The sequence below is a fragment of the Eurosta solidaginis genome, chromosome 4 (assembly GCF_040869045.1).
Source record: "Eurosta solidaginis isolate ZX-2024a chromosome 4, ASM4086904v1, whole genome shotgun sequence".
NCBI classification, from domain to species: domain Eukaryota; kingdom Metazoa; phylum Arthropoda; class Insecta; order Diptera; family Tephritidae; genus Eurosta; species Eurosta solidaginis.
The window spans coordinates 152,391,029-152,411,058 of NC_090322.1; the positions used below are offsets into that span (position 1 = coordinate 152,391,029).

A 20,030-nucleotide genomic window follows, 5' to 3' on the forward strand; every position below is an offset into this window, starting at 1 on the left:
TAGGTTGCTGGGCACTCATCTCAGATCGCTATTTAAAATGAACGATATCGGATAATAACCACGCCCACTTTTTCGATATCGAAAATTTCGAAAAATCGAAAAAGTGCGATAATTCATTACCAAATACGGATTAAGCGATGAAACTTGGTAGGTGTGTTGAACTTATGACGCAGAATAGAAAACTAGTAAAATTTTGGAAAAGAAGGTAATTTAGAAGTTTTGCAAGCTGTAATTTGGCAGTCGTTGAAGATATCATGATGAAATTTGGCAGGAACGTTACTCTTATTACTATATGTCTGCTTGATAAAAATTTGCAAAATCGGAGAACGACCACACCCACTTTTAAAAAAATTTTTTTTTTAAATTCAAATTTTAAAAGAAAAGTTAATATCTTTACAGTATATAAGTCAAATATGTCAACATTCAACTCCACTAATGATATGTTGCAACAAAATATAAAAATAAAAGGAAATTTCAAAATGGGCGTGGCTCCGCCCTTTTTCATTTAATTTGTCTAGGATACTTTTAATGCCATAAGTCGAACAAAAATTTACCAATCATTGTGAAATTTTGTAGAGGCTTAGATTCTAGGACGATAACTGTTTTCTGTGAAAAAGGGCGAAATCGGTTGAAGCCACGCCCAGTTTTTATACACAGTCCGTCTGTCCTTCCGCTTGGCCTTTAACACGATAACTTGAGCAAAAATCGATATATCTTTACTAAACTCAGTTCACGTACTTATCTGAACTCACTTTGTATTAGTGTAAAAAATGGCCGAAATCCGACTATGACCATGCCCACTTTTTCGATATCGAAAATTACGAAAAATAAAAAAAATGCCATAATTATATACCAAATACGAAAAAAGGGATGAAACATGGCAATTGTATTGGTCTATTGACGCAAAATATAACTTTAGAAAAAAACTTGGTAAAATGGGTGTGACACCTACCATATTAAGTAGAAGAAAATGAAAAAGTTTTGCAGGGCGAAATCAAAAGCCCTTGGAATCTTGGAAGGAATACTGTTCGTGGTATTACATATATAAATAAATTAGCGGTACCCGACAGATGATGTTCTGGATCACCCTGGCCCCCATTTTAGTCGATATCTCGAAAACGCCTTCACATATATAACTAAAGGCCACTCCCTTTTAAAACCCTCATTAATACCTTTAATTTGATACCCATATCGTAGAAACAAATTCTAGAGTCACCCCTGGTCCACGTTTATGGCGATATCTCGAAAAGGCGTCCACATATAGAACTAAGGCCCACTCCTTTTTAAAATACTCATTAACACCTTTCATTTGATACTCATATCGTACAAAATAAATTCTAGAGTCACCTCTGGCCCACCTTTATGGCGATATCTCAAAAAGGCGTCCACCTATAGAACTTAGGCCCACTCCCTTTTAAAATTATCATTCACACATTTCATTTGATACCCATATCGTACAAACAAATTCTAGAGTGACCCCTGGTCCACCTTTATGGCGATATCTCGAAAAGGCGTCTACATATAGAACTAAGGCCCACGCCCTTTTAAAATACTCATTAACACCTTTCATTTGATACTCATATCGTACAAACAAATTCTAGAGTCACCCCTGGTCCACCTTTATGGCGATATCTCGAAAAGGCGTGCATCTATAGAACTTAGGCCGACGCCCTTTTAAAATACTCATTAATATCTTTCATTTGATACTCATATCGTACAAAATAAATTCTAGAGTCACCTCTGGCCCACCTTTATGGCGATATCTCAAAAAGGCGTCCACCTATAGAACTTAGGCCCACTCCCTTTTAAAATTATCATTCACACATTTCATTTGATACTCATATCGTACAAACAAATTCTAGAGTCACCCCTGGTCCACCTTTATGGCGATATCTCGAAAAGGCCTGCATCTATAGAACTTAGGCCGACGCCCTTTTAAAATACTCATTAATACCTTTCATTTGATACCCATATCGTACAAACAAATTCTAGAGTCAGGCCGGGGCCACCTTTTTGGCGATATTCCTAAATGGCGTCCATCTATAGAACTATGGCCCACTTCCTCTTAAAATACTCTTTAATACCTTCCATTTGATACATATGTCATACAAAAACATTCCAGGATTACCCTAGGTTCTTTTTACAACATGGTGATTTTCCCTTACTTTGTCTCCACAGCTCTCAACTGAGTATGTAAAGTTCGGTTACACCCGAACTTAGCCTTCCTTACTTGTTATACTCAGTTGAGCAGAGCTCACAGAGTATATTAAGTTTGATTGGATAACGGTTGGTTGTACATATATAAAGGAATCGAGATAGATATAGACTTCCATATATCAAAATAATCAGGAGCGAAAAAAAATTTTATTGAGCCATGTCCGTCCGTCCGTTAACACGATAACTTGAGTAAATTTTGAGGTATCTTGATGAAATTTGGTATGTAGGTTCCTGAGCACTCATCACAGATCGCTATTAAAAATGAACGATATCGGACTATAACACGCCCACTTTTTCGATATCGAAAATTTCGAAAAACCGAAAAAGTGCGATAATTCATTACAAAAGACAGATAAAGCGACGAAACTTGGTATATGAGTTGAACTTATGACGCAGAATAGAAAATTAGTAAAATTTTGGACAATGGGCGTGGCACCGCCCACTTTTAAAAGAAGGTAATTTAAAACTTTTGCAAGCTGTAATTTTGCAGTCGTTGAAGATATCATGATGAAATTTGGCAGTAACGTTACTCCTATTACTATATGTACGCTTAATAAAAATTAGCAAAATCGGAGAAGGACCACGCCCACTTTAAAAAAAAAAATTTTTAAAGTAAAATTTTAACAAAAAATTTAATATCTTTACAGTATATAAGTAAATTATATCAACATTCAACTCCAGTAATGATATGGTGCAACAAAATACAAAAATAAAAGAAAATTTCAAAATGGGCGTGGCTCCGCCCTTTTTCATTTAATTTGTCTAGGATACTTTTAACGCCATAAGTCGAACAAAAATTAACCAATCCTTTTGAAATTTGGTAGGGGCATAGATTTTATGACGTTAACTGTTTTCTGTGAAAATGGGCGAAATCGGTTGATGCCACGCCCAGTTTTTATACACAGTCGTCCGTCTGTCCTCCCGCATGGCCGTTAACACGATAACTTGAGCAAAAATCGACATATCTTTAATGAACTTAGTTCACGTGCTTACTTGAACTTACTTTATCTTGGTATGAAAAATGAACGAAATCCGACTATGACCACGCCCACTTTTTCGATATCGAAAATTACGAAAAATTAAAAAAATGGCATAATTCTATACCAAATACGAAAAAAGGGATGAAACATGGTAAGGTAATTGGATTGTTTTATTGACGCGAAATATAACTTTAGAAAAAACTTTATAAAATGGTTGTGACACCTACCATATTAAGTAGAAGAAAATGAAAAGTTCTGCAGGGCGAAATAAAGAACCCTTAAAATCTTGGCAGGTATTACATATATAAATAAATTAGCGGTATCCAACAGATGATCTTCTGGGTCACCCTGGTCCACATTTTGTTCGATATCTGGAAAACGCCTTCACATATACAACTACCACCACTCCCTTTTAAAACTCTCATTAATACCTTAGTTTGATACCCATATCGTACAAACTCATTCTAGAGTGCCCCTGGACCACCTTTATGGCGATATCTCGAAAAGGCGTCCACCTATAGAACTAAGCCCCACGCCCTTTAAAATACTCATTAACACCTTTCATTTGATACCCATATTGGACAAACGAATTCTAGAGTCACCCCTGGCCCACCTTTATTGCGATACCTCGAAAAGGCGTCCAACTATAGAACTAAGGCCCACTCCCTTTTAAAATACTCATTAACTCCTTTCGTTTGATACCCATATTGGACAAACGAATTCTAGAGTCACCCCTGGCCCACCTTTATGGCGATATCTCGAAAAGGCGAACAGCTATAGAACCAAGGCCCACTCCCTTTTAAAAATACTTATTAACACCTTTAATTTGATACCCATATCGTACAAACAAAGTCTAGAGTCACCCCTGGTCCACCTTTATTGCGATACCTCGAAAAGGCGTCCAACTATAGAACTAAGGCCCACTCCCTTTTAAAATACTCATTAACTCCTTTCGTTTGATACCCATATTGGACAAACGAATTCTAGAGTCACCCCTGGCCCACCTTTATGGCGATATCTCGAAAAGGCGAACACCTATAGAACGAAGGCCCACTCCCTTTTAAAAATACTCATTAACACCTTTCATTTGATACCCATATCGTACAAACAAAGTCTAGAGTCACCCCTGGTCCACCTTTATTGCGATACCTCGAAAAGGCGTCCACCTATAGAACTAAGGCTCACTCCCTTTTAAAATACTCATTAACTCCTTTCGTTTGATACCCATATTGGACAAACGAATTCTAGAGTCACCCCTGGCCCACCTTTATGGCGATATCTCGAAAAGGCGAACAGCTATAGAACGAAGGCCCACTCCCTTTTAAAAATACTTATTAACACCTTTAATTTGATACCCATATCGTACAAACAAAGTCTAGAGTCACCCCTGGTCCACCTTTATTGCGATACCTCGAAAAGGCGTCCAACTATAGAACTAAGGCCCACTCCCTTTTAAAATACTCATTAACTCCTTTCGTTTGATACCCATATTGGACAAAAGAATTCTAGAGTCACCCCTGGCCCACCTTTATGGCGATATCTCGAAAAGGCGAACAGCTATAGAACGAAGGCCCACTCCCTTTTAAAAATACTTATTAACACCTTTAATTTGATACCCATATCGTACAAACAAAGTCTAGAATCACCCCTGGTCCACCTTTATTGCGATACCTCGAAAAGGCGTCCAACTATAGAACTAAGGCCCACTTCCTTTTAAAATACTCATTAACTCCTTTCGTTTGATACCCATATTGGACAAACGAATTCTAGAGTCACCCCTGGCCCACCTTTATGGCGATATCTCGAAAAGGCGAACACCTATAGAACGAAGGTCCACTCCCTTTTAAAAATACTCATTAACACCTTTCATTTGATACCCATATCGTACAAACAAAGTCTAGAGTCACCCCTGGCCCACCTTTATGGCGATATCTCGAAACGGCGTCCACCTATGGAACTAAGGATTACTCCCTTTTAAAATACTCATTAACAACTTTCTTTTGATACCCATATTGTACAAACAAATTCTAGGATCACCCCTGGTCCACTTTTATGGCGATATCTCGAAAAATGCGACCACTTATACAACAACCACCACTCCCTTTTAAAACCCTCATTAATACCTTTAATACATTTAATACATTCTAGAGTCACCCCTGGTCCACCTTTATGGCGATATTTCGAAACGGCGTCCACCTATAGAACTAAGGCCCACTCCCTTTTAAAATACTCATTAACACCTTTCGTTTGATGCCCATATTGTACAAACGCATTCTAGAGTCACCCCTGGGCCACCCTTATGGCGATATTTCGAAAAGGCGACCACCTATACAACAACCGCCACTCCCTTTTAAAACCCTCATTAATACCTTTAATTTGATACCCATATTGTACAAACACATTCTAGAGTCACTTCTGGTCCACCTTTATGGCGATATTTCGAAACGGCATCCACCCATAGAACTAAGGCCCACTCCCTTTTAAAATACTCATTAACACCATTCGTTTGATGCCCATATCGTACAAACGCATTCTAGAGTCAACCCTGATCCACCTTTATGGCTATATCCCTAAATGGCGTCCATCTATACAACTATGGCCAACTCCCTCATAAAATACTCTTTAATGCCTTTCATTTGATACACATGTCATACAAACACATTCCAGGGTTTACCTCGGTTCATTTTCCTACATGGTTATTTTCCCTTATGTTGTCACCATAGCTCTCAACTGAGTATGTAATGTTCGGTTACACCCGAATTTAACCTTCCTTACTTGTTTTTATACTCAGTTGAGCAGAACTCACAAAGTATATTAACTTTGATTGGATAACGGATGGTTGTACAGGTATAAAGGAATCGAGATAGATATAGACTTCCATATATCAAAATCATCAGTATCGAAAAAAAATTCGATTGAGCCATGTCCGTCCGTCCGTCTGCCCGTTAACATGATAACTTGAGTAAATTTTGAGGTATCTTGATGAAATTTGGTATGTAGGTTCCTGGGCACTCATCTCAGATCGCTATTTAAAATGAACGATATCGGACAATAACCACGCCCACTTTTTCGATATCGAAAATTTAGAAAAATCGAAAAAGTGCGATAATTCATTACCAAATACGGATTAAGCCATGAAACTTGGTATTTGAGCTGAACTTATGACACAGAATAGAAAACTAGTAAAATTTTGGACAATGGGCGTGGCACCGCCCACTTTTAAAAGAAGGTAATTTAGAAGTTTTGCAAGCTGTAATTTCGCAGTCGTTCAAGATATCATGATGAAATTTCGCAGGAACGTTACTCCTATTACTATGTGTACGCTTAATAAAAATTAGCAAAATCGGAGAACGACCACGCCCACTTTTTAAAAAAAAATTTTTTTAAATTCAAATTTTAAAATAAAAGTTAATATCTTTACAGTATATAAGTAAATTATGTCAACATTCAACTCCAGTAATGATATGGTGCAACAAAATACAAAAATAAAAGAAAATTTCAAAATGGGCGTGGCTCCACCCTTTTTCATTTAATTTGTCTAGGATACTTTTAATGCCATAAGTCGAACAAAAATTCACCAATCATTGTGAAATTTGGTAGAGGCTTAGATTCTAGGACGATAACTGTTTTCTGTGAAAAAGGGCGAAATCGGTTGAAGTCATGCCCAGTTTTTATACACAGTCGGCCGTCTGTCCTTCCGCTCGGCCATAAAACGATAACTTGAGCAAAAATCGATATATCTTTACAAAACTCAGTTCACGTACTTATCTGAACTCACTTTGAATTGGTGTAAAAAATGTCCGAAATCCGACTATGACCACGCCCACTTTTTCGATATCGAAAATTACGAAAAATTAAAAAAATGCCATAATTATATACCAAATACGAAAAAAGGGATGAAACATGGCAATTGTATTGGTCTATTGACGCAAAATATAAATTTAGAAAAAAACTTGGTAAAATGGATGTGACACCTACCATATTAAGTAGAAGAAAATGAAAAAGTTTTGCAGGGCGAAATCAAAAGCCCTTGGAATCTTGGAAGGAATACTGTTCGTGGTATTACATATATAAATAAATAAGCGGTACCCGACAGATGATGGTGTTCTGGATCACCCTGGTCCACATTTTGGTCGGTATCTCGAAAATGCCTTCACATATACAACTAAGGGCCACTCCCTTTTAAAACCCTCATTAATACCTTTAATTTGATACCCATATCGTTCAAACACATTCTAGAGACACCCCTGGTCCACGTTTATGGCGATATCTCGAAAAGGGGTCTACATATAGAACTAAGTTCCACTCCTTTTTAAAATACTCATTAAAACCTTTCATTTGATACCCATATCGTACAAAACAATTCTAGAGTCACCCCTGGCCCACCTTTATGGCGATATCTCGAAAAGGCGTGCACCTATAGAACTAAGGCCCACGCCTTTTTAAAATACACATTAACACCTTTCATTTGATGCCCATATTGTACAAAAGCATTCTAGAGTCACCCCTGGTCCACCTTTATCCCGAAAGGCGTCCACCCATAGGACTAAGGCCCACTCCCTTTTAAAACACTTATTAACACCTTTAATTTGATACCCATATAGTACAAACAAATTATATAGTCACCCCTGGTCCACCTTTATGGCGATATCTCGAAAAGGCGTCCACATACAGAACTAAGGCCCACGCCCTCTTAAAATACTCATTAACACCTTTCATTTCATACTCATATCGTACAAACAAATTCTAGAGTCAGGCCTGGTCCACCTTTATGGCGATATCCCCAAATGGCGTCCATCTATAGAACTACGGCCCACTTCCTCTTAAAATACTCTTTAATACCTTCCATTTGATACACATGTCATACAAACACATGGCAGGGTTACCCTAGGTTCTTTTTACAACATGGTGATTTTCCCTTACTTTGTCTCCACAGCTCTCAACTGAGTATGTAATGTTCGGTTACACCCGAACTTAGCCTTCCTTACTTGTTTTTTTTTTTTTTTTGAATTTTAAATGAAAAAAATGAAGATATCAAAAATGGGACAATAATGATATAGAAATCAAAATACTCACGTTTTTACGTACTGGTTCCGAAGTGAAGCGCTTCCCTCGTTGCAGTAGTGAAGAAGTTGTCGGGCTGTATATATACATATATCTTCCATATTTCACAAAACTTTCTTTTTTATATAAATTAATAAAGTTAACTAATTATTTCACATTATTATGAACTTTTTTTTTTCATAATGTTCATAAACTATTTCATTTCTTTCTCTAATTTGTATTATTTTTTTTATTAATAACCTTATTTTCTGTTTTTACTATAAATGTTCTCACTTCAGAATTATCACGTTGACTAATTTTAGCTACTGCTTCTAAGCTCGACTTAGTGTTTCACTTATGCATAACTGTACCTCTTCTCTTATGCAAGAACTTAACTCCATAACAGCAAAGGTGAGGCCTTTCTGTTTCAAATAAAAAAAACTCTCGCAAAGCTATTCTTTTCTCCTGCAGATTTCTTTTTTTTTTCCTTTTATGAAAATCTATTTTACGATGTATGTACGTGCTTTCGAATACATATTATATATGGTATCAAAATACCGTCTTAAAATTTTTCATTCACCAAAACTTCATGTGGCTTAACTTCCTGCTCCTCGAGTTTGTAATTATTCCTAATATGCTCCTTCCAGTGGCGGTCTTAATCCTTCTTGCGATGATAGATCCACGGTTTTTAGTAATAAATGATTATCAGACGAATTTCTCTTTTAGATTTTGAACGCCAATTGGTAACGCGCATTGATCTTACGAAAGTTTTTTAACTTGTTTAACTTGCTTAATATTTCAAGTACAAAAAGAACTTTAACTCGCACGAAAAAAAACTTAACACGTTCTTACTTCTAGCTGCTATCCCAGGAAAAGAGGCCATTTTCAGCTGGAAATCCTGTATATATAGCCTTGCTTTGACCGGAAGCGGCTATCTTCTTTCCTTTCTATCTATTTTCTTTATTGCATTCTACTCATTTTTGACAATTCGTAAATTTCAGGAATATAATATTAACAATCAAACAATTATTGATACTGTAACGAATTTACTGCAATTCCCCTTGTTTGCAATCTTCTGCTAACGTTCGAATCACTAAACTGTTGAATAAATAACTCCAATATTGAATAATGGAAAAATGGCCTTTATTAAAGTACTTCACAATAAATAATACTACTATTGTCCGACAGATTGCGTGCTTAATCAAAACTGCTTAATTGAAACTGACTCTAGCGCCACTATCTGTCGCTGCCTTTTATATTCTTTGATTTCCTCGTTCGCATCTTCTAGGCGCTTCCATTTCCAAAATCTACTAGTTGACCATCAGCTATAAAATTTCTCAGCTGTAACTACAATTTCACGATTTTATAGCTTCTCTCATTGCATACTTTCAGGAGTGTCTCAGATATATGCATGTGGTTGTGCGTTGCTTCTCAGCTGCGTATACGTACATATGTGTAGACATAATGATTGATTCGTTTATGTAGATACATAATGATTGATTTATGGATGTGCATACAAGGCGCTGCTTAGCATCGGCTTAGAGATGACAGTACCCCTTAGTGTTGCTAATATTCGTAACAATACTATTCACAATGAAATTATATGTATTTAAGTTAGTGAATTAATTTATTTGCAAAAGGGAATGGACATGAGTTAAGTTAGTGCATTGGTTTATTTAAAATAAAGAATTGAATTTTGGGAGAAAAAAAAATGATAGCTTTTCCGGTATGGAACCCACTACAGTCTCTAACGAGTTAAGAAGCTTGGAGTATGGCCAGAGTAAAGTATGCCTGTCGTAAGATCGATCCAACTAAAAAACCACAAACCAAAACGTTCGGTAAAAAAAAGCATTCCCATCCAAGACTTTATATAATATCTTACTAGGCGGATCCCATACCTAACACGCTACGTAGTTAGATTTTGAATGAATAATACACATTTGTATAGAAAGCTGCTTAGTCTCAGTTACACGCCCGCTTGCATCTGTAAACCTTTGAACGGAATAAGTCAGAGAGGGCACTTCCTCTTTGGTAAAAACTCATTGCTCTACAAAGATCTCTCGGCTGCTGCTTCTCAATCATAGGTATTTATAGGTCGTGTTTAATCGCAGCCGGTTTATTTTATCTAATTATCATTTCAATCGAACCCACTGTGTAAAAATTTTTAATCAAATGAACCATATTAGTGTCAACTAAGCGGCATCACCACAAAATGAAAACATCGTGTGGTCAACATCGTAGAATTTTAATTATTTTAGTTGCACATTAAATTGATATATGTATTTATTCATTTGCATATTTACCCACATATCAAATAGTTTAACCGTGCATTTAGATTATTTTATAAGTTTAATGGCCCCGAGGTGAGAATCTGTTGCACAAAGATTTATATGCAAATTATTATGTAAAAGCGTTTTGCTGCGTAAACGGTAGTAAACGGATAGTAGTAACCACACTAGTTTTTGGAAGCCAACTAGAGGGCCAACTGAGCATGGCCCATCTATTGCTGGGTCCCTGTCTGTTGTCATTATTGTGCAGTCATCTACATAGGATGCTGCGGTTGTAACTCCTTCTGGCTGGGAAAGAAGTTTCGTTATATAGAAACAAGGATGATGATGACACAGCACCCTATGGTATCAGCTGGATAATTATTATTGATTTAGGTGTTGCGTTCCCGAATCTCGTAGATAGCTGCCTACCTACCTGCGGAGCCCTTAGGTAGTTTTTAGTCCCCCTCTTTAGGCTGAGGTAAGAAGGAATCCTTTATGTGTAGAATTGACATGATTGACTAAGTCAAAAGGTTTACACAGATCAAGCGACATGGATATTCTCATTGCATCCAGCTTTTCTTGGTTTAGAAGACAATTTATCTGGCTGTTTACAGAAATTAGTGAGATGGTGGCTGGTGGAATGCATTGAACGGTGCCGGAAAGAAGAATATCAGTACATATGATTCACCATTATTAGTAAACTTTCTAGCTTTTAGTTGCCATACCAACCTTTGCTATTCCAATTTCACATGGATGAAAAAAGAATTTAAGTGAAAGGCTAACCGAAGCAGGTTAAGCGGCTTGGAATATATCTGCAAAAAACATGTGTGTGGAAGAGAATGGAGAACAGAAGGTTCGACGGGTAAAAAGTACTACAGCATTTACACGTTTTTGAATAAGGAGTTTTCATATCCGTAACGTTACCACAAACTTTCGGTAAGTATTTTTGTGGATACAACAACAGCATATCCTAAAAAGCAGGTTCAAATCCTTACTGTCATGGTGTTTTAACATAGGCATATATGTATATGCTTCAGAGCCCACTGCTTTGAAGGCTTAAATGTTTTGAATATTTTTTGGGATCACTGTAAGTGGTAGTAGGCACAACATTGCTTTCGCGTTTGCATGCCTAATTTAATGATTCATATTCTAACTTTGTCAATTGAATGATATACTACTATTTTTTATCGTTTGCTACTTTTTTTGGATCTGACAAAACTTTATCGCCAAAAGTGATAAGTACGTTTTTGGTAAGCCCTGTCAAATTTAAAAGGAAACTTATGGCTGACGCAACTTACATGAACCAGCAGAGATGTTACAGTTCATGCCGTATGATACAGTGTCCGCTATCGTTATACTTGTGGCACAATCTTATAGTCCAGTGATGGAGATCAGTCGACACAATACCAAATATATCTAATTTATTACATGTTGAAAGTTGGTATTTTTTCATTAGCTCTCTCTCTCTGCTGAGTTCGCACTTAGACCACCTTTTTGCTTTTTCTGTAATGTGTATCGCTTTCGGAATTGGTACAAAAATACCTTCATTTTGTCAATGAAACTATGCCGATGTCAAACTATTTCGAAAAATTATAATAACTTCTGAATCTAATGAGTACTAGAGTAGGCGCTAGTTTAGAGATGTAATTAATCCAATCAACTATTTCAGAGGTATTTTGTTTTAAGAAATAAGTTTCGATTACGGATCGTAAAACGCAATACGCGCCCTGCTCTACCGCTACAACATTCAATCGCCCAATAAACCCGTAATAGCTTGAGACCAATAATTGTGACTGTGGGGTTATTTTTTTAGTGTAATGATGACGCTGCATCGATATTGGTGGAATTCCCCAGATTAAAAAGTGTAGGTATTATAAATTATTGTTTTATGTGTGTAATTGCGATCCATTGACTGTTAAGCAAATGAGACAAGAATATATTGAGCACTCGAATAGTATGTATGTAAAACAATTACACGCAATATTTCACTAAGTACACTTATGCACCTTACAGTAGGTTTAACTAATATCAACTGAAACCAAATCGCCAAAACTCATCATTGTACATTTTATTTGTTATTTTAATTTTAAACTATAACAAAGTTAATAACACACACCATACTGCTGGCATAAATACTAACATTTTTTGTGGTATTTTTTAGGTACTGTGGCGAAATTATTTTGGGAATGTGTATGGGAACGTTTCGGGTCTATTTGCATGACTATTTCGAGTTCATTTCAAGAATATTTTGGAACTATTTTGAAATTGCTATGGAACCATTTGATCATGACATCATTTTAGGATGATATTATGGACTATAACAACTGTTATCGAAAAGATATCAGGTTTTCATCTAAAAAGTATCAATTTTCTTCAGAAAAGTCAAATGAAGTCGTAAAATGTGCTTCAGAGTAGTCAAGTGCAGTTCAAAAATCCTAATATGTATTTTAGAATAGCAACTTTCAATTCAGAAACCGTAAAATGTACTTCAGAATAGTAAATTGTATTCCAGAAAGCGTTAATTATATACTTCAGAAGCCACCTGCTTCAATGGCACTTAAAAAGTTTTATGCTGTACTGCCATTCAGTGGACGGCAAACCAATTTTTTCGTACGTTCATTCTGCAAAATATTTTACCTTTTCTGAAGAACAATTTACGGATTCTGAAATACAGTTTTCCGTTTTCCTGAAGTACAATTGATAATTACGAAAATTACTTTACGGTTTCTGAAATAAAACTTTTTTTCTGAAATACATTTTACAACTTCTGAATTACAATTGATTACTCTGAAATCAATTTTACTGCTTCCGAAGTACAATTGACTACTCTGAAATACAAATCACTTGGAAAAATTGTATAAATAGCTTGCCAGTTGCATAGTTATCGTTTGGGTGTGTACTCAGTTTTCAGTCACTCATCGCAAAACGTAATATGGGTTCTGAAGTTTTGCATTCTATATGATTAGCTACACTGCATGAGTGGGGCTACTTCAGTCAGTTATGTCACCAGAATCGTCATCGACAGTATTACTAAATGTTTTAAATACACACTACAACAAAATTAGAGCCTTTTCTTGCTACAGCCATGGCATTTTTCATAGCCCGGACTTCGTACATTAGGGTGTGGCAAAGGGTATTTTTTTAAGTTGTAAAAATCTGCAAGAGTTACCACTTTGGTGTCCTAGAAAATAACACTCAAAGTGCAAATCTTAGCATTTCAACTCTTCGTGTGGTGTTACTAAGACCAAAATTGTTTATAAACCAAAGTTTCTTGCAAACTCAGTATTCAGCATACATGTGAATAACCTTTAAATTGACCCCAGCATGTTAGGGGGCTGAGAATATACCTACGGAAGGTATGCGGGGGATGCGACGAAAATACCAAATTGATTCAAGGGGTTGCCAGCGCAATATATAGCTTCTCCAACCCAATTGTCAACCTCACCTACCCTAACAGTAGAGGCTCTGGCGAACCCAAGTTCTTCATAAATCTAGGGGGTGGGAGGTCGGAAGGGCCCAGAAGGTTTCATGTGGTCGTACTAAGTCGTTTCCGATATGGTCAGGCTAGTACCTCAAAGGTTCTTGTTACCGGAACTGTGAGTGTCCCTATCGCTACAACAACAACCTTTAAATTGAAATTAAAGTCAACATTCTTGACTACAAAATTAGTGCAAAATCGCTGTGGTACAGTGCTATTGACCAAAGAAAGAAAAATCAATACTTCAAGCATAGTATTTAATTTATTTATGTTTTTTAAGGAATTACTAAGTTTTTTTCTGGCAAATTCTGTCACTCCTTTTTACCCACTAGTCAGTATGAAAAAGGTTAATCTTTTAATATACTGCTCAGGGAGTCCTGTTGGAGCACCTTTGCCACTCCGCTGGTTTGCTGGTTATCAATGAGTTGCCCATGTCCGTTGTCTTGACTCACATTTTATGTCAATTTAAAAAGTTAAAATTCTCCTCATTTTAGCGGGTTTATTTGATACTTTTACACCCCCCCCCCCCCTTTTACTTCAACTACTTTGTAAGCCTGAACGAAATAAAATCCGAAGCCATCCATTATACAGCTTTTACCAGTGCATCGAATTTTGGTGGTAAGTTCTAATGTGAACCCCTTTTCGATATTCCACATATATCAAGACAAATATGGATGAGAGTAGCCATATTCAATTTTTTTTAATGTAAAGAAGTTAATATGTATGAGCTCTTATGAAAGGCGGCAGATATAGTTCAGATGGAATATAATTTTACGCACTGTGTAGATCCCCCACAAGAGAACACTATGCCAAGGCCTAGACAGGCTTCAGTATGGAAAACACATGTTTACCCATTTACGGACAATGATCCATTTATTGTTTAAAGAGCCCTACTAAATTAAAACCTGTGTTTTTTCCAGCATTGTACGTGGACTTGATATGTTTTCCGAAAAAAAAAGAAGTATTTGATGCGATTTACCACCGAGGAGATTTAGGCCGAGCTTTTCTTACAATGTGCCTCGTATTTCTTCTAATTTTCCCTACAAATTGGCTGGACGGGATCTACATTTTTTATAGCGACTTCGAACGCAGTTGAATTTTCACTGAGAATCTTTTCATGGCAGAAGCACACTCGAAGTGTTTGCCTGTTTGCCAGACAACGCGACTGCCTTTCGTGCAATTTTTATACTCAGTTGAGCAGAGCTCACAGAGTATATTAAGTTTGATTGGATAACGGTTGGTTGTACATATATAAAGGAATCGAGATAGATATAGACTTCCATATATCAAAATAATCAGGATCGAAAAAAAATTTGATTGAGCCATGTCCGTCCGTCCGTCCGTCCGTCCGTCCGTCCGTTAACACGATAACTTGAGTAAATTTTGAGGTATCTTGATGAAATTTGGTATGTAGGTTCCTGAGCACTCATCTCAGATCGCTATTTAAAATGAACGATATTGGACTATAACCACGCCCACTTTTTCGATATCGAAAATTTCGAAAAACCGAAAAAATGCGATAATTCATTGCCAAAGGCGGTTAAAGCGATGAAACTCGGTAGATGGGTTGACGTTATGACGCAGAATAGAAAACTATTAAGATTTTGGACAATGGGCGTGGCACCGCCCACTTTTACAAGAAGGTAATTTAAAAGTTTTGCAAGCTGTAATTTGGCAGTCGTTGATGATATCATGATGAAATTTGGCAGGAACATTACTACTATTACTATATATGTGCTAAATAAAAATTAGCAAAATTGGATGAAGAACACGCCCACTTTTTAAAAAAAATTTTTTTTTAATTCAAATTTTAACAAAAAAGTTAATATCTTTACTGTATATAAGTAAATTAAGTCAAAATTCAACTCCAGTAATGATATGATGCAACAAAATACAAAAATAAAAAAAATTTCAAAATGGGCGTGGCTCCGCCAATTTTCATTTAGTTTGTCTAGAATACTTTTAATGCCATAAGTCGAACAAAAATTTACCAATCCTTCTCAAATTTGGTAGCAGCATAGATTCTGTGACGGTAACTGTTCTCTGTGAAAATGGGCGAAATCGGTGGAAGCCACGCCCAGTTTTTATACACAGTCCACCGTCTGTCCTTCCGCTCGGCCTTTAACACAATAACTTGAGCAAAAACCGATATATCTTTACTAAACTTAGCCCACGTACTTATCTGAACTCACTTTATCTTGGTATAAAAAATGGCCGAAATCCGACCATAACCACGCCCACTTTGTCGATATCGAAAATTACGAAAAATGAAAAAATGCCATAATTCTATACCAACTACGAAAAAAGGGATGAAACATGGTAACTGGATTGGTTTATTGACGCAAAATATAACTTTGGAAAAAACTTTGTAAAATGGGTGTGACACCTACCATATTAAGTAGAAGAAAATGAAAAAGTTCTACAAGGCGAAATCAACAGCCCTTGGAATCTTGGCAGGAATACTGTTAGTGGTATTGCATATATAAATAAATTAGCAGTACCCGACAGATGATTTTCTGGATCACCTGGTCCACATTTTGGTCGATATCGCGAGAACGCCTTCACATATACATCTAAGGGCCACTCGCTTTTAAAACCCTCATTAATACTTTTAATTTGATATCCATATCGTACAAACACATTCTAGAATCACCCTGGCCCACCCTAATGGAGATATCTCGAAAAGGCGTCCACATATAGACCTAATGCCCACTGCCTCTTAAAATGCTCAGTAACACCTTTCGTTTGATACCCATATCGTACAAACATTCTAGAGTCACCCCTGGCCAACCCTAATGGAGATATCTCGAAAAGGCGACCACCTATATACCTAATGTCCACTCCCTCTTAAAATGCTCAGTAACACCTTTCGTTTGATACCCATATCGTACAAACATTCTAGAGTCACCCCTGGCCCACCCTAATGGCGATATCTCGAAAAGGCGTCCACCTATAGACCTAATGCCCACTCCCTCTTAAAATGCTCAGTAACACCTTTCGTTTGATACCCATATCGTACAAATATTCTAGAGTCACCCCTGGCCCACCCTAATGGCGATATCTCGAAAAGGCGTCCACCTATAGACCTAATGCCCACTCCCTCTTAAAATGCTCAGTAACACCTTTCGTTTGATACCCATATCGTACAAACATTCTAGAGTCACCCCTGGCCCACCCTAATGGCGATATCTCGAAAAGGCGTCCACCTATAGACCTAATGCCCACTCCCTCTTAAAATGCTCAGTAACACCTTTCGTTTGATACCCATATCGTACAAACATTGTAGAGTCACCCTTGGTCCACCTTTATGGCGATATCTCGAAAAGGCGTCCACCTATAGAACTAAGGATTACTCCCTTTTAAAATACTCATTACCACCTTTCATTTGATACCCATATTGTACAAACACATTCTAGAGTCACCCTGGTCCACCCTAATGGCGATATCTCGAAAAGGCGTCCACCTATAGACCTAATGCCCACTCCCTCTTAAAATGTCCAGTAACACCTTTCGTTTGATACCCATATCGTACAAATATTCTAGAGTCACCCCTGGCCCACCCTAATGGCGATATCTCGAAAAGGCGTCCACCTATAGAACTAAGGATTACTCCCTTTTAAAATACTCATTACCACCTTTCATTTGATACCCATATCGTACAAACACATACTAGAGTCACCCCTGTCCCACCCTAATGGCGATATCTCGAAAAGGCGTCCACCTATAGACCTAATGCCCACTCCCTCTTAAAATGCTCAGTAACACCTTTCGTTTGATACCCATATCGTACAAACATTCTAGAGTCACCCCTGTCCCACCCTAATGGCGATATCTCGAAAAGGCGTCCACCTATAGACCTAATGTCCACTCCCTCTTAAAATTCTCAGTAACACCTTTCGTTTGATACCCATATCGTACAAACATTCTAGAGTCACCCCTGGCCCACTCTAATGGCGATATCTCGAAAAGGCGTTCACCTATAGACCTAATGCATACTCCCTCTTAAAATGCTCAGTAACACCTTTCGTTTGATACCCATATCGTACAAACATTCTAGAGTCACACCTGGCCCACCCTAATGGCGATATCTCGAAAAGGCGTCCACCTATAGACCTAATTCCCACTCCCTCTTAAAATCGTCAGTAACACCTTTCGTTTAATACCCATATCGTACAAATATTCTAGAGTCACCCTTGGTCCACCTTTATGGCGATATCTCGAAAAGGCGTCCACCTATAGAACTAAGGATTACTCCCTTTTAAAATACTCATTACCACCTTTCATTTGATACCCATATCGTACAAACACATTCTAGAGTCACCCTGGCCCACCCTAATGGCGATAACTCGAAAAGGCGTCCACCTATAGAAATAATGCCCACTCCCTCTTAAAATGCTCAGTAACACCTTTCGTTTGATACCCATATCGTACAATTATTCTAGAGTCACCCTTGGTCCACCTTTATGGCGATATCTCGAAAAGGCGTCCACCTATAGAACTAAGGATTACTCCCTTTTAAAATACTCATTACCACCTTTCATTTGATACCCATATCGTACAAACACATTCTAGAGTCACCCCTGGCCCACCCTAATGGCGATATCTCGAAAAGGCGTCAACCTATAGACCTAATGCCCACTCCCTCTTAAAATGCTCAGTAACACCTTTCGTTTGATACCCATATCGTACAAACATTCTAGAGTCACCCCTGGCCCACCCTAATGGCGATATCTCGAAAAGGCGTCCACCTATAGAACTAAGGATTACTCCCTTTTAAAATACTCATTACCACCTTTCATTTGATACCCATATCGTACAAACACATACTAGAGTCACCCCTGTCCCACCCTAATGGCGATATCTCGAAAAGGCGTCCACCTATAGACCTAATGCCCACTCCCTCTTAAAATGTCCAGTAACACCTTTCGTTTGATACCCATATCGTACAAATATTCTAGAGTCACCCCTGGCCCACCCTAATGGCGATATCTCGAAAAGGCGTCCACCTATAGACCTAATGCCCACTCCCTCTTAAAATGTCCAGTAACACCTTTCGTTTGATACCCATATCGTACAAATATTCTAGAGTCACCCCTGGCCCACCCTAATGGCGATATCTCGAAAAGGCGTCCACCTATAGAACTAAGGATTACTCCCTTTTAAAATACTCATTACCACCTTTCATTTGATACCCATATCGTACAAACACATACTAGAGTCACCCCTGTCCCACCCTAATGGCGATATCTCGAAAAGGCGTCCACCTATAGACCTAATGCCCACTCCCTCTTAAAATGCTCAGTAACACCTTTCGTTTGATACCCATATCGTACAAACATTCTAGAGTCACCCCTGTCCCACCCTAATGGCGATATCTCGAAAAGGCGTCCACCTATAGACCTAATGTCCACTCCCTCTTAAAATTCTCAGTAACACCTTTCGTTTGATACCCATATCGTACAAACATTCTAGAGTCACCCCTGGCCCACTCTAATGGCGATATCTCGAAAAGGCGTTCACCTATAGACCTAATGCATACTCCCTCTTAAAATGCTCAGTAACACCTTTCGTTTGATACCCATATCGTACAAACATTCTAGAGTCACACCTGGCCCACCCTAATGGCGATATCTCGAAAAGGCGTCCACCTATAGACCTAATTCCCACTCCCTCTTAAAATCGTCAGTAACACCTTTCGTTTAATACCCATATCGTACAAATATTCTAGAGTCACCCTTGGTCCACCTTTATGGCGATATCTCGAAAAGGCGTCCACCTATAGAACTAAGGATTACTCCCTTTTAAAATACTCATTACCACCTTTCATTTGATACCCATATCGTACAAACACATTCTAGAGTCACCCTGGCCCACCCTAATGGCGATAACTCGAAAAGGCGTCCACCTATAGAAATAATGCCCACTCCCTCTTAAAATGCTCAGTAACACCTTTCGTTTGATACCCATATCGTACAATTATTCTAGAGTCACCCTTGGTCCACCTTTATGGCGATATCTCGAAAAGGCGTCCACCTATAGAAC

The 20,030-nt window shown here is 37.8% G+C and overlaps 1 protein-coding gene across 1 annotated transcript in view; it reads right to left on the minus strand.

Moving 5' to 3' along the window:
* The window catches only part of LOC137248252 (vitellogenin-2-like), a 295,451-nt gene extending 286,992 nt beyond the window's left edge, over window positions 1–8,459 (minus strand). The window contains exon 1 of the mRNA XM_067779129.1: window positions 8,274–8,459. Within this exon, the coding sequence (XP_067635230.1) occupies window positions 8,274–8,362 (89 nt within the window). The 5' untranslated portion in view covers window positions 8,363–8,459. The remainder of the gene's footprint in view (window positions 1–8,273) is intronic.
* Window positions 8,460–20,030: the final 11,571 nt, after the last annotated feature.